Below are 16,930 nucleotides of genomic sequence, written 5' to 3' on the forward strand. Positions count from 1 at the left end.
TTTGCTTGACTCTTATATCATATCTATTATGATTAAGGTTGAAAAGACCAAAAGGAAACATAATTATTTGAGAGAAACTATTTTCTCCTTCAGGGGAAAAACATACACAACAAAATCTACATAAGTATGCTGACGTGTTAACATAAGAATTCTTCTTTTTCGGTATTCGTTTGAGAGCTTTTTGCTGACATTGAAAAATACACGAACTATAATCTTGAGATAGGTTTGAACAACATTTATATTACAGTATTTTATTTGCATGAAACATACAATATTCATGTATCACAAAATAACCGAAAGACAATTGACAATTGATAAATGCAAGTATTTGCTATCCTCTGTTTGACTATAAAAAATGATATAAAAAAAAACCCCGTCATAATGTAACAGAGTGTGCTGGACAATTGTTAACCCCTCTTTATCCATCAAATTATTCAACGCCAGCATTTTCTCAGGGAAAATTGAATAGGGTAACGTTTACAATACAACTGATTTTCAAATAATAATCATCACATATAGAATCAAATTTGAAATCACGAAATGAATGTCCTGTTCAGGGACTGAATCTGAAGTTGAACGCTTTGCTTTCCAATTGGACATACGTATATCTACAATACATCAAAGAACTAGTGCTTGCCCTTCAGAAGGGTACGTACAGTATACAATGTAAAATAAAATATGGCGATGATGATAAGAGATACTAGAAAAAACAAACAGTGATATATACTTATGATGCATGAAAACAAAAGGAAAAAAAAAAAAAAAAAAAAAACCGGTTAAATGCTAATAATTGAAAAAAAGAAAGAAAAAAGTTGACGACCATATATTGTGTTTATGATTTTACGATGATAACAAAATGGATGTCCCTGATTGGTCGAAATTTAGATGTCTTTCGATTTCTATGAAATTTGGTGTTTAAAAGTTTCAATTGGACAATATTGCGGCTTCTGTTGACTCGGTGTTTTTTTAATTGGCATTACTCAAATTATAAAAAAGATAATAAAAACAAAACCCAAGTCGTTTTTTATTTTTGTAGAGTCAATACAACTGTTGCTAATGGTACTCTTAAGGTATTCCTCTTCTGTGTAGCGCGCTAATAAAATATGTGATGTTTAGGGGACTCCTTAAGTTTTTATTTCCTGGTAGCTCGATAATTACACTTGTTGATGGAACTCTCAAGGATTAATGTGAAGCTGGTTGGAGATGTACTTTTTCTGTATAGGTATGAGCCTGTGGACTGATGACGCGGTAGGATGTACCTGTGGTGTTATCTATGAGTGGCTATACTATGCCAAAAGTGTGAACACAGTTTATTTTCAAGTGTGGAGAGACACTGGTGGGGATGTTTATGAATTAGTTGGACAACATCAACATACTCCCACAGGTATGTTTTACACTTAAACGCCAACATGTATTAAGTGGAGAGCGTTGTGTCATCTAATTAGCTCAGAATAACTGAAAATATCCTTTAGGTTTTTAGAGGACTTATCAAACGGATCCTTGTTAGGGATATTGTCACCATCTATATTTCCTGTGGCCTCCGATTTCACTTTGAACGAAAGTGAACACTGTAGTATTAAGGATGATTTTCACGCCTTTATTTCTATATCCTTTGAAACAGACAAAAATAGAGCCGTTTGAAATACATATTAGTAGTATAATTTAGGTATATGACTCATAATTATCCAAATATTTTTTAAACAAATCATAAATATTTAAAAAAAAAAATTTTTTCTTAACAAAATATTCTAACTTAATGTTCATCGAGTTTTTCTTGTTGTACTTAACAATAAGATAAAGTCAGCATATTCCATATAACATTGTAAAATGTTCTTCTTCTGTCCATTATATTAAGGTGTTTATGTTATGACGTTTTCGTGAAATATGTAATTTCTATTTCTTAAGGTACTGGTAGTAATACTGCTACATTTACTGGCACTGACAGGATTGCAGTAAATCAGGGAGATATCATAGGCTGGTACGTATATGTTATTATTACCTCAATGCATGTTTTAATTATCAAATTATTGTTATAATGATAATATAATAAGTATTTTTATAATAATCCAATTTTTATGTTAATGACCGTAGCGACTAAACAACAACTGTTCTGAATTCATCCTGAATAAATTAAATGATCTGACCGTATAGGCACATTGTAAGATGTTTACTTGCCGAAATATACACAATTTAATTCCAATCCAAACCGCCTGGCAGCTTCAGGTTGACATCGTTATTCACATCAAGGCATTTGTGCGTTTGTAGGAGTCAGTTATGCAAAGCTTTTAAACGATATCGTGATCAATAATAAGAAATCTTAAAAGAAACGAAAAACAAAGTTTTAATCTTAATTAGTTAAACATTAAGCTAGCAAATCACAGCAAATATTTACAATTTTATTTTTATATCGTACTCATAGAAAATAAATAAAAAAGTATGTTTCTTCTAATAGGTTAAGAAGAAAGAGGGTTGGTAGGCAGGATTGGGTTAAAACAACCCGAAGAAAGCAATCTGAATACACGAACTGTAGTAGAACAATGCAAAAGTTCAATAGCAGTAGTTTTGTATTGAAACTGTTGTTGAAACGAAAATGTTGAAATATAGCAATGCATTGCCAATAGAGAAAAGTTGATCCGATTATTTCACCTAGAAATATTTAAAACCTGGCTTCGTCATTAAATCATACATGAATTCGTTCAGCGATAGAACGTACATTTTCCCTAAATTCTTTCAACGTAAAAACAGGTTATTGTGCGTATTTCGGTCACTATCATTCTCCATACCAGACTAGCTTTACCTTACTGCCAATGGTTTAAGAGAGGATATGTCTATGTTATAAAAAGGTATTCTCCTGGCGCGTCTGTAGTCAGCTATAAAAACAATGGAGGGGGCCCGAGCTACCGAACGTCGACTGCTGTGGGGGCCTTGGCAGTAGGGAACACTCATGATTGGTCGGGCGATGCCACGCAATCAGGAAAGCGATTTGGATTCCAAGCTAAGATACAACCAGGTAAGCATCAATACTAATTCATTTCAAATGATATACAGTGTAGAACTTTTTCTGGTTGTTAAAAATGAATGTGAATATATTTTGGTATATCACAACAAGATTGCGAGTTAAGCATAGCTAAAACAACCTCAAAAGATAGCAGTCGCAAAAATCATAGTTAAGATGAAAAAGGCCTTGAATCATTACAATCTTGTACATTTAATATCTCGGGAGCATTTGCCGTCTGATGAAGATGACTAAGTGTAATAATCGAAACGTCACGTTTAAATCAAATACTGATTGCGATATACCCGTGTATTTATATAAACCACATGTGATATCACAGTTTTTGATAGGTGTCTCCATTGATATTTCTAGGTGGGAAGCGGTGCTGGCAGAGATTGAATAAAATATAAATGGAAAATTAATCATTATATAGTCTAGCTAAAGGCTGGCACTAGCTGTTGATTATGCTTTACATTAGGATCAGGGTAAACCTCTAATGTAGAAGGTATTCATACTTATGTCGGTATGCCTTGTTGTTACTGTAACGTGCGGGCGTTGAATATCTCTATGGTATTTCTGAAGACAAATAGAATGTTTAAAATATGAATCATTTGCATTTCAACCTTCATCATTTAACATTGATGGTATACTGGTTGTCTCAATGATTGATTAAGGGAGTCTACACTTTTCATGTCACAAATTTATCTCGGCAAAACCAATTTCAGTCTCGGACTTTGCCTTTATGTTGCTCAAGATACTTTCCTTTTTGGAACACCCTTTTTTTCTCATAAGTAGCACAACATATCATTTCTCTTCGGTGAACCTTGTGATTTTTTCCTGCATTACACTTGATTTCTACATTTACTTTGATTATCACACGATGCAATAAATGACACCCATGCTATAGAAATATCTAATTAATCACCAACAAAAGAACAAAAATAATAGCATCGTCGAAATAATGATAGCCTTAAGAATTCTACATACAAAATATAGACGCGGATAATGATGTAAAATCCTCGGGATCCAGTAATGATTTGTCGACTTGAAATACAAGATACACTTGTTAAAGGGTGCCAACAGTGTAGTATATAATGTGGTATTGTTTAAAGCTATAACATAGCACACTCCTGCTTTCAATTGATCCTATTTCCTGTTTGTCGGAGACGTAACACTATTTGACAAGTGCTATGTTGCTGCAGGTACTGCGCCAACTATAACAAACTTGGCGCCGACGACAACCTCGATCAGCGACACCTCACAAACAGGGTTCCTCGTGTTCACCTTGGTAGTGTACGATGATGACGGCGACACCATAACAACAAGTATGACGTCAGCTTCCACTGAATTTGCGTTCGATGCAAACACACGTATGTAAACAAGCATTATTCTCATTTCTAATCTTTATTTTTTTCAGTGTTTTCCTCTTTTCCAGGAGTAGTGGGGTTTTTCTTTATTTCCTTTTGTTATAGTAAGGAAAAGGAGATAGGCTATGTCTATTGTCCAATTCTTTTATCATCTTAAGGAGAAGACTTAGATAGGTTATACCTGATTTCTTATCTTACTTACTATTCCTTTCGGCCAATAAAATTTGTTCAAATTGTAAAAAAATATTTTTTCGCTATTTATATACAGAATCCTGCTTTCTGATTCATCAAACTTTTCTACTCAAACTTCTATGAAAAAAAGAAGATAAGCTCCTCCAACTCGATTATGATTAGCAGAGTCAATAGGAACGCGCCAACTATTAAAGCTACCTTTTTGTCATGAATTGGATCCAAGTTTACTAAACACGCAGCATATACAGCTCGCTGTCATTCAATGTTGTGAACAAAAGCGAACTGCCAGATATAAACGCAAAACTGATAACTTAGGTAATACAAAAAAGCAATAAAAAATGCCCAATGTTTTTTCAGGGAACAAAAAACTGCTAAAATACACGGAACCAATCTTTACAATAACTTAACAATAACATGAGCAATGCAGAAAAATGCAACCGATACAACTGAAAAGAGGCTGAAATCTATTTAATCATAGATAGGAATATTTCTTAGTTTCATGCTTTTATGTTAAGAAAATCCCTAATTACATACTGAATGAATACGCTTAGTGGTTTATCTTTTACAACTTAAACTAAAAAAGTATTCCTATCAAAACTTTTACAGGGGTATATTTTTGTGGAACGATAAAATTTACGAAATCTAATATATACTGAAAATAAAATTTACCCAGAAAAATATCGCCTGCTTGACAATGTGTGCTTCAATTGCATTATGGTGATACACGTTAAATAATACCTAACTACAAATCTTTCTACGATAGCAAACAATCACCAATCATGTGGTAAGTAATTTAAAATACTGATCAGCAGAATACGTTTTAAAGTATATATGATAAGGTGACTATATGATTAATAATGATGGAAATATCGCGTTATCGTAGAAAGATTTGTAGTTAAATAATACCTAACTACAAATCTTTCTACGATAACGCGATATTTCCATAATTATTAATCATATAGTCACCTTATCATATATTTTTTGTTATATTTAACGGAATATGCCACGTGATCATTCGGATCGAGTCAACTTTTAATACGTCTGGGTTTTTTTCTTTTTCTTTTTATTAAGGTAGGAATAAAATCTGAGATGGATATTTTCATTATATTATATTTATTCTTCGAGATTCCTTACAAAGGAGCTGGGGATGTAAGGGTCTATTTCTGCATCGAAAAATGACAAAAATAAACTTTTTAATACCAGAGAATTGCTTTATGAAATATGAATGTGGAGTATTTGGAAAGACGTCTGCGCTACTTTAAAACGTATTCTGCTGATCAGTATTTTAAATTACTTACCACATGATTGGTGATTGTTTGCTATCGTAGAAAGATTTGTAGTTAGGTATTATTTAACGTGTATCACCATAATGCAATTGAAGCACACATTGTCAAGCAGGCGATATTTTTCTGGGTAAATTGTATTTTCAGTATAACTAGATTTCGTAAATTTTATCGTCCCACAAAAATATACCCCTGTAAGTAGCAATATGTTTTTCATTGTTTTAATTAATAACAAATTTTACATAGATATTTTTAAGTGTTCTACCACCCAGTTCAAATAAATCGTCTGATAAATATAATTTATGTAACAACCTAGGATTCCTCAACCTGTTTAAATTTGAATATTTGTTTAGATGTGGGCATAGGTACCAAAGAATTCATAATATGTTTATAGCACATATATTGATCTTGAAACACGTTATGATATACATTGTGTAATACTTTTCTTTGTCATTTTCCTCTTTGTCAATTATCAATAAATTACACGCGACGGAACCAATTATAAGAAGCTAGCTTTGCTATTCTTAAGCCCGTCGCCCCACGTGAGTCTAGGCCATCGACAACCTTCCTCCATCGGACACTGCCTTCGTCAATTGCACGACCCTAGCACCCCTCCATTTTAAGTCTTCTTTCAATCTGCATCATTTAAGCATTTCAAGTGTCCAATTCTTGATTCTTTTCTTCGTTATACATTTTTACTCTTATTTTTGTCCCGCTCTTTGCGATAGCAGATACTTTTCTGTATAAGCATTTAAATGGCTACAGGTAGGGTGTGTCTGTTTTATTTTGTTTCCAGTTCGGGTGACAACAGCTGTTAATACGATTGCTGCTGGGTCCTACCCTCTGACGTTTCGAGTACAGGATTCTTGTGGTAAAACGGGTACGGGTACCCTGACCATAACGGTAACGAATTCGGTAAGTTCCCGTGGTGGATCATTTGATGATTCGGTAAGTTCCGGTAAATGAATAGGTAATTAGCTAAGTTCCGGTAGATCACTGAGAAATTCGTTAAGTTCCGTTAGATCAATGGAAAATTCAGCAAGTTCCTGTAGATTACTGGGAAAGATCCGGTAGATGACTTGGAAAATCGGTAATTTCTGTTGGATCAATGGGTAATTCAGTAAGTTTCGGTAGATGACTGGGTAACTCCGTAAATTCCGTGTGGATCTATAGGTAATTCAGTAAGTTCTTGCTGATCAATGGTAATTCGAAATTTTTTTCCGGTGAATCAATAGGTAATTCAGTAAATTTCTGTAAATCACCTGATAATTCGGTAATTTCATTGGATAATTAGTTATTTTCCGGTAGCGTGACAACAGTTTTGGAATATTAGGTAAGTTCTGGCAGATAAGTTGGTATAAGGTAAGCTACGGTAGATAACAGGTAATTCGGAAATTTCTGGTAGTCCGACAACAACATGGTATACATTTTTACTTCGAGTTTGATAACATATTATTATTGACAGCCAATCTATATCACCAATCTCCCGAGTTACGCCGTGGTGAGTCAGGATATCATCATCCAGACCCTTCTCCATACCTTGGCCACTTCAGACGCCTCTCCGACCGACAGTATCGCCAGCTGTAACTTGGCTGCCGCCCCGAAATTCTCCACCGCTATTGTCACAGGAACAAGTGAGCCTTTAATGTTTACGTTCAGAACGTTGCTATTTTTGCCTAATACAATCCCACTTGATAATTATATATTTTTTTTTACCATAGATCAAAGTTTTGTGGCTTGAGTACAAATGATGCTTAATACAAAACCTACTAAACAGATTTAATAATAATAGTGAAAAGAAAACACGTTAAAAAATACTTATTTTACACAAAGTGGTTTAAACTTCATATGTGGTCATTTGGTGCATTGCTTATAAAGTAGGAACATACATTACTAATAAGACAGTAAGCAAGCGGTAATCATAATTTGTAATTTGCGTGAAAAATATTATAAATACTGTTTGAAAACATTTATAAAAACATATAATACGTTACCAATAATGTAATATAAAGCTACAGCCTAGATGTTAGGAAGGAATCCTTGACTATTTTCGAAAACAATCATTGAAGGCGTCCTATATATTGATCAGAGTAACTCAGGATTTAGCCCATTACTATGATCTAGCAGATTAGCCCAATGATGAATTTACACTTCCGCATTATTTGCTACAGTCAGAGTATATAGAATGCATTATTAACACAATCATTACTTAGTGCAATGAGCTCCAAGCGCCACGATTACGTGTGTAGTATTTCAAAGCCAGAATTACTTAATGTAGAGTATTCGGTCACACATAAATAAAAGTCTATACTGTAAGGCCGGGATAAAAAAACAATATTAGCTCTGCGCTATTCTTATCAGTGTTTGGCAAACCTCAGTTAACATTTTATGGAAATTTAACTTTCGCTTCAATTAAAAAGTAAACACTTCAATGTACTAATAATTATACCATTTTTTCTAAAATAAATAACGACAAATCTCGGTGAAACAATAAAAAAAAAACCTGACAACGGCCTGTTCCGTTAACAGGTATACACATCCACGGTACAAGCCCATGTTTGGTGATTTTGCTCACATACTCTACATAAAAAGTAACACATTGTAAGGTTTCTTGAGTCTTTTTCATCGCACCATCTTCAATGTTCCATGTAAATGTGCGTCCACGTGGTAACTATTCAAAATGACGATGTTAGGCCACTGTATGTAGCGCCATAGCGCGTGACAGCTGCCTTTCCCTACCCCTTGTGAGATTGATTTCCCTAGTAATCACGGTGTCACACTATGAAGTGTATAAGGAAATACTATTTGCCACGAGGCCGGTGTTTTCTCGGCACATTGCACTTATATTTCTTATTTTATTTAAGCATACGGAATATACTCCATTTTAAATCCCGGGTTCGATTATGTAACGACAAAGAAATATCAATTTGACGCCACATGTACAGATTCCTATGGAGCCTCAGACAGCGGAACTTTCTATGTCTACGTTACAGCCAACACTCCACCGATATTCACAAACCTGCCAGGTAAATATAACAAAATTATTATAATTATGTTATCTAATGAAGCTAAAACTTTAAATATTTATTTGATCTGTTCTCTTTCTTAATGTCCCTGAAGAACTTCTAATCAATGACACTCTTCAACAATAGTCGCTTATCTCGATCTTTACCTATAAAGTAACCAGCCATTCTTCAACTAAGTTGTATAATGAGTGCAATGGTTTTAATTTCTTAATCATAAAACTTCCCTTTATAGATAGTAATATACAGACTTGCCTCACTTACGGTATTTACATATCCCTGTTGATTAGATATTCAAGGACTTGTTCAGATTATTGCAATTTAAGTGACAACTGTTGGCTACAAATTGGACAAAAATAACAGCATACTGTTTCGAGAGATGTAGCTGAAAGAAGGCCATTGTAAAGATTTATGATTGACATCGGGTGTTTCATTTGGTTACATTTTGTGTCCTTGTGCGATATGAAGCCAGACGTGTTAACTGTTTGCTGGTATACCTAATGGTACTATTGTAATCACCCTAATTATCATTTTGAGGATAGGACATTTGACCTAGACCTAGACGAAGATGCGGGAGACTTTTCCCTTCTGCATCACCTGGTCGTAATCGACTTATCGACAAATCTATATTTTTGATCGTACCAACAAGCATCGAACGCGTCTGATCTCCTATCTATCAACGAAAAGATATTTTAAATGAGATGTCCCCGCATAAAATTAAGCGTCGATCGCTTTTGAAGCTACATGATATAAGTGGTTATTCTGATTTTATTTGTAACACATTTATTTATATACATAGCATACTTTGTAATGACAGATAAAACATCGATTGCCAGTACTATAGCAACCGGTACCAGTGTGTTTACTGTAACAGCCACCGATGTTGACGTCGCAGATACCGTCACGTTCAACGGCGTCACGTGCTCGACAGGAACATGTCCGTTTACAATAACCGCCGGCACGTGATCACTGTTCTTTTATCTTATACAGAAGTTATTTAAGAAATGATTTAATTTATTGTCAATAGACATTTGAGGTTATTAAGAGAAAAACGGTATGGCAAAGATCGTCCTAATATATTTTCCAATAAATCTTTTATGACGATGAAGGCCATTTCAATGTTAGAAAAATAGGACACACGAACAAACCTCAATATATTTGTTTAAAGTGTTATACATCTCCGAGAAAGATTGTTAATAATCGATTGAATAAAAGAAAAGGTTGTACTATAGTTCTATACAATACAAAGTTGCAAAATGCCACCCTCTAAATATTCCATTATTACTGATAATTCATTCATTATGGTTTTAGGTGGTGAAATACAGACGAATGCAGATATCTCGGCACTAACCATACCTGGATATGAAGTATACGTCACAATCACTGACGGAACAAGCACTGTGGGACCGAGGACGCTGACTGTCATAGTTACTGGTAAGTCGGTTACGAATGTACATGTATCATCTATGTTGCAACTTTTGTTATAAAGTATCAGAAAAACATATCTAATATATTTAAGCAAATTTACAATAAATGTTAAGCAAGTAACATTACCTTACATTTATCAAGGTTGGTTAAACTGCCGGAGAAATCGGAGTAGTTGTCGAAAAGTTTGAAGGTCTGGAAATCGAGCTCCGATCGCAAGGAAGAAATGCGCATGCGTTTTTCATTGCAGAGAAAAGGGTTTTCACTGACGATATATGTATGCTTTTAAAACTTTTACTTACCGTGTTATTATTGTATGTTAACTTTCAATGTAAGGGAAATTATGAATAAAATATAATGTTTGTATTTTTTCTAGGCATAAATTCGCCACCTGTGATACGGAACACACCTCTGACGTTCAGCCTGTCATTAATGGAGAACAGTGCAAAAAGCGCCTCTATTTATCAGATAAATGCTGCTGATCCGGACTCGGATACGCTAACCTATAGCATCACCTACACACCTGCTACCGAAGGAGCTACTGTCTTCTCGTTTGACACATCTAGTAAGCTTTAAATTACTGATTTTACCCTAAAAACAACAACGAAAACAAACAAACAAAAGAATAAAAAAGGACCACCGCTATAATGAACTAAAAACACAAGAGTATATCTTAAAAAAACTCGACATATATGCAACATATGTTATTACAAAATTTGAATTCAAAATCGATGAAACAAAGTACGAACAAAAATATAGATTTGCTTTGAAATCCATGTATAATGCAAGGATAATAAGACCATGTGTTCCGGAAGAATAAGCGTCCTCTGTTCACCGAGGACAACAAATCTAAGTCATTAATATGAAAATTAGGTTGATGACAACAGAACTGCTTGCTTTATCACCAAGAATCCAATAGTCTGACTTCATATATAATATTTCAAAATATTAATATTATGTCGACCATAAAACTTTCCCATGGTCTCAATCAACATGCAGAATTTAACTACTGGCTGTAATGTCGATTTCTGGCTAAAAAGTCTAACGCCATAAGATTTGGAAAAATGATGTCATTATAATGATAATGTTAGGATACGAGTCCATGCAGATTCGACATAGGTTTAGGTTTTGTCAGCAGGAAAGGACGATGAAACAGAAGACGTTTGTTTTAAGGACACCTGTCTTATTCTCCTTGTTCTTGTTCAAGGATTCGACATAAATCTATATTTTCTTCACATTTTGCCTTCGTTTTATCGAATTTGAGTTAGAATTACGGTTTCGGTAAGATTTGGGAGCCTTTTTTGTGGTACATATTTATCTGTATGACAGAACATCAAAAGTTGATAATTGTGTGAAATACGAGTGAAATGCATAAATGTTCCTGGAAAATATAGGAAATTCAACAAGAGAAGTATTCTATATCAAAGTAGCCGTTGATAATAAGCTTTTCCCTACATTTTATTTATAAAATAATGCTATGAAGATATGTTTACCTGGGATAAGATTACGTTTTAAATATCGTGTAGTCGGTAAATTAAATTAGGTAAATCAAAATCCATTTGAAATCAGCGTTTCCCTCACTTTGAGTGAAATTTTCGAAATTCGACCCACAAAAACAAATATTTCTATTTTCATATATTCCTGTAAAAGTTCTGTATAAAACACAATGTTATGTACAATCATTCAAGATTGATTGGTGGTTTGCTATGATAGTGTTGGTGGTTAGCTATGATGGTGATTAGTTATAATGGTTTTGGTAGTAAGCTATGGTGATGTTAGATGTTTTCTATGATGGTGTTGGTGTATAGCTATGATGGTGTTGGTGGTAAGCTTTTATGATTTTTGTGGTTAGTCTTGATGGTGTTGGTGGTTAGCTTTGATGATTTTTGTGGTTAGTCTTGATGGTGTTGGTGGTTAGCTTTGATGATTTTTGTGGTTAGCTACAAAATGATCAAATTACGGGGGACATTGTTGTCTTTTCACCTATTTTTTTTTAAGAATTGTTAAGATCCATGTTGTTGTACTCATGTTGTATTTTCTTGATGTCCATATGTTAGACATCCCTAACGAGTCAAAGAAGAACGAAGTTGGCTGTATGATGTTTTTCACATCTGTTAAAGAACTAGAAAAAACATCCTGTCGATCTCGATTTATATTAAAAGCCTGTTTCCTTTCACGATCATATGACATATTTATTTTAAATATGTTTTAAACGTTTGAAGGGCTAAGCTATTTCTACATTGTTTATGTCTTTGTGCTTTCTAGCTGGGTAATTGTCCAAGTATTAGATTCTATTATCTGCCTTCATCGTTTGTGTTTTTCTTCCAGCTGGGATATTGTTCAGGTATTGATAGACTACTATCTTCCTACATCGTTTTTTCCCTTTCTAGCTGGGCTATTGTCCACCTCTTCAGCTTCCGTAGTAGACTATGAGAGTTTGACCAGTAAGAGTTTTACCGCGGACATCAGCGTTACAGACGGCGCGGCGACTGATACCTACGCCACATTCACCATCGATGTGATTGACATAAACGAGGCTCCAGCTTTCGGAACTACAATCTATTACGTCACCGGAAATGAAGGGAATGTAAGGATAATATTTTAGAATTTTTACAATACAGTCAAATTGCGACAAATACAATGATCTTACTTCGTCAATTGTTGTTTTATTATAAAGCATCATTCAAAACAAATTGTATCATATGTACGACGTATTTTGAATCAGGAGTTAAAGATGTAAATTTCTTGTGGTAAATGAAATGTATTTGATATGTTATTATGTATATAAACATTGTGATCCAGGCACTTAGATAATAGACTGTTAATGACTACACGTCATCGAAAGATTCTATCTATGAATGTCGACCTAGCGAAGCGGAGACAGTCGCATTTATTTCTGGCTTGGTGATTTGCCGTAGTAGAGTTAGAGGCCCAGTCAGGACTCGAGACAAAACTTTCTTCATAAGTGATTATGTGTAGAAAATGTATTGAGGCACCAGGCTTAATATTCTATGGCAGTCAGAACTTCATTTAATTGCATACTTGCGACACTATGTATTTTGTATTACAGGCAGGGGAGAGCTTTGGTAACCCTGGGTTTACTGTAACGGATCCCGATCCTGGCGATACACATTCCTACACTGTCGACTGCCCTGCTATCACCATGGATTCTAGTACAGGCGCTGTGACCTTAAGTGGAACCTATGACCTTGACATTTCCGGTACGACGTCAGTATTGACCTGCACTGCCACGGTATCGGACGGCGAGCTCACTGATACGACTCAATTGATAGTCACCATAAATGACGTCAACGACCATACTCCAGCATTCTCCCAATCGGAGTATACCATTTATACGACCATATACGGTAACGTTGGCGGGATTATTGGGAATATAGCGGCAACTGATGGGGACTTAGGGATCTACGGTGAGTCTGTATTTAGGAAAAAATGACAACAGAAAGCAATGCTTTTCCAAACAGTTAATGTTTACAATTAACATCGAAAAATCTTAGCACGATCTGAAAATTGCGATTCAATTACTGTATAGTTAAGCCTGTATTTTGGGAAAAGATTTATCTCATTTTGTATAAACACAAAGCTTCCCATATATGTTAGTAAACATATGATGATATCTAGGTGATCAGTACGATTTGTAGTAAAGTGTATTTATAAAGTATATTTAAGGTTGTGAACTATATTCACAACTGCCATCTATGATTTAAGCATTAATCCGTTTTAGGAGCAATATCCTACTCCATTGACTCCTCAACACTCAACGATACTTACTTTGGAGTGAGCGGCACAGGGGATTTATATATTAATAAGGCTCTTTCATCCTTCGGAAATGGGGCATACCTCCCTTTCACTGCAACTGTAACAGACTATGGTGGCCTAACAGGTAGTATCGGATTAAGGGCTATTTGTTTTATTCGAAACAATGCATATTTCGCAATAATTTTGGAACATGTTCGTACATATTGAAGCAAATATATAGGTACACATAACGTTCATCGAAATACCTGGTCTTGTGGTGAATTTATTATTGTCAACGACCTCTACACATGTATATATTTCTCCGTATTTTCTCCTTTGTAATCGGTATTGTGTTTGAACTACGGTTTCCTTTTCAGTTTCCTGTTTGTTTTTTGCCCTTGTGAACTTGATTTTGAGACAGAATTATACTTTCGTTTAGATATCAACTTTTCTATTTTTTTTTCGCCCTTGCGAACTCGAATCGAGTTACAATGAACATTGACGGTGTCGTCAAAATGATGTTTTGTTGTTTTATAGATACAGCGAAAATTGTTGTTATAGTATACATAACAACAACTGTAGCAACGGAAACTACAACGGAAAGATATATAACATTCTTCGAGTACCCTCCAAACATACCATGGTTCACCCTATTATCCATGACTGCCTTTACTGTGGCTGCTGTGTTTGCATACTTGGCCTATACTCGAGGATTCTTGACAAACCTCACATGTGAAGATTTTAAATCTGTATGCAGGGAAAAGAAAAAGAGGTAAGATTTAAAATATGAAAACACAGTTTCTAAGTAAAGTAAGTTTATCTCATTATATAACTGTTTTGCATAAGTTTTAGAAATAGAATGAGTAGAGGGCGCAGTCTTAAAATGATATTATTAGCTTAATGGTGGCGTTATAGTTTCTCGCGTCTTAGATGTCAATGTTGTGTTATTGGAAAATAGTGCTTTTCACGAATGTAAGCAAAAACTTCATTTCGCCAGATTAAGATAAAACGTCTTAGAAAACGTTTAAGGAATTATCGAAATCTGTATTGTAAAGTAGAAGATTTATCGGCAAATTCAGTTCATATATTTTTTACTTGAATATTTTGTTTTACTTTATGTCAGCCAAAATTGTCACCTGACAATTATAAATATGAATGCAAGGAATCGATCTGGCTGTGCAAGAAATTTTCATATTTAATTTCAAAATAAATGAATCAACCAATCAATGAATTCATCAATGATTTAAATATGTAATCGATGAAAACAATTTGTTTTACAGAATCATTAACAGAAAGCCTCGGAGGAAAATCAACAATTTTGGTAAACACTTTATCATCATTTTCATGCTTCTGACATGTAAACATATATTGAGGACTGATTATAATATGTTTACCAATCTTATAATTATATTTTTGGTCAAAGGGAAAGGGAATTGGTAAACAATTCAGATGTTATTTTCGTATACAGAAAGGTAATTGTAGGACAATTCATATGTAATAATTAATACATAATTTCATTCTTTGTTAAATTGTTTCTTTTTATATGTACATTATATTGATAACATAATGCAATTCCTTGTCTTACGATAATCAATTCAATTGCTATAATTACGAGACCTGTCGAGAAATGCCCGATGGTATATTTTACAGCTTCTGCCCAGGGGCATCGACAGAGGGGCGTGGAATTCGTTTCATCTGACTTAGCTCTCCAAATCAACACACAACTCTGAAGAATTGGACCCGCATCGTTAATCATTATGGAATTCTGTAGAAAAACTGCTACCAACCACCATTAAGAACATAAAATATCAGAGAGTTGTTCATATGCTGTAAACTGTGATCGTAACAATTTCATTGTATCCATAGGTTTCTCAAAATAAATTTGAATTTTAACTTCAGAAATTCTGGTCATGTTCTAAACAAGAATGAAAAATAAAGATATCAATTTCGTTTTAATTCTTTTGAATAGTGATACATGTAATAACAGGATATAGACATGTACTTAATAGTTTATTTTGAAATATTGTAAATTATGAAACTTTCTTGATGTTTATTATGAAATTTAAAGAAGTATGTGCCTTTGGCATCTGCCCATCCAGATTTTGATATTTCTTTCTGCCTGTTTCGCATTATTGTTCACCGGAGGACTCCTGGAAGGATTAAACTGCTAACTGGTGCAGTTTAATTCACTCTGGCTATACATGCATCCAACTCTCAATCTATTTAAAGGAACTTATATCTTGTGTGTCTTTTATACAATCCTTCGATAAAAGCCAAAATGTGAAAAATTATTCTTACAGTATTTTCATCATCATGTCGTTATCAGCTTCTTATCAGTGTGTATACAGATATTGAAAACATCTCGATAACAAATAAAAAATGAACACCTTGACAGGAGCAAAAACTGAATGATTCTTTTCGTTGTTGATTTTAGGTTACCTGACACGAAGTCTGATTTGATGACCTTTACCTTCATTTAAGGTCACAGAGTTTAAATATGCTAAAATCTTTAAACGACTTCTTCATATTAACCAAAAGGCCCAGAGACTGAATATTTGGTCTTTAGCATGCTGGGATGAAGGGCTACCAAGTTTGTTCATAGGATGACCTTGACCTTCATTCAAGCAGGACATATTTTGGAAATCAATTAACCTCACATTGCAGAAAAAACTGAATTCCTATGATATGGTATCCTTTTCAGCTTTTTTTCCAGAATATTAAGGGAAAGCTAGGTGATGCCTTCAGTCAAGATTAATTCCAAAAATAAAGTCTAAAATATCGAATGAATAAAGAGTATACAATATTAAAATGACGTATTTTTAACTCATGTTAAACAAAACGAATGCAAATTATAGAAATTATAATTATAGAGATATTTGCTGTTCAAGA

The 16,930-nt window shown here is 34.2% G+C and overlaps 1 protein-coding gene across 1 annotated transcript in view; it reads left to right on the plus strand.

The window, feature by feature from the left end:
* The window catches only part of LOC117316674 (protocadherin Fat 4-like), a 28,357-nt gene extending 11,907 nt beyond the window's left edge, over positions 1-16,450 (plus strand). Inside the window, exons 3-18 of the mRNA XM_033871380.1 lie at positions 1,223-1,384; positions 1,906-1,978; positions 2,844-3,010; positions 4,198-4,365; positions 6,634-6,752; positions 7,303-7,471; positions 8,702-8,863; positions 9,678-9,818; positions 10,172-10,294; positions 10,662-10,850; positions 12,676-12,872; positions 13,356-13,713; positions 14,028-14,186; positions 14,579-14,813; positions 15,322-15,362; positions 15,692-16,450. Coding sequence (XP_033727271.1) covers positions 1,223-1,384; positions 1,906-1,978; positions 2,844-3,010; positions 4,198-4,365; positions 6,634-6,752; positions 7,303-7,471; positions 8,702-8,863; positions 9,678-9,818; positions 10,172-10,294; positions 10,662-10,850; positions 12,676-12,872; positions 13,356-13,713; positions 14,028-14,186; positions 14,579-14,813; positions 15,322-15,362; positions 15,692-15,771 — 2,543 coding nt within the window. The 3' untranslated portion in view covers positions 15,772-16,450. The remainder of the gene's footprint in view (positions 1-1,222; positions 1,385-1,905; positions 1,979-2,843; positions 3,011-4,197; positions 4,366-6,633; positions 6,753-7,302; positions 7,472-8,701; positions 8,864-9,677; positions 9,819-10,171; positions 10,295-10,661; positions 10,851-12,675; positions 12,873-13,355; positions 13,714-14,027; positions 14,187-14,578; positions 14,814-15,321; positions 15,363-15,691) is intronic.
* The last annotated feature ends 480 nt before the right edge of the window (positions 16,451-16,930 follow it).

Source organism: Pecten maximus, chromosome 18 (genome assembly GCF_902652985.1).
Source record: "Pecten maximus chromosome 18, xPecMax1.1, whole genome shotgun sequence".
Taxonomy (NCBI): domain Eukaryota; kingdom Metazoa; phylum Mollusca; class Bivalvia; order Pectinida; family Pectinidae; genus Pecten; species Pecten maximus.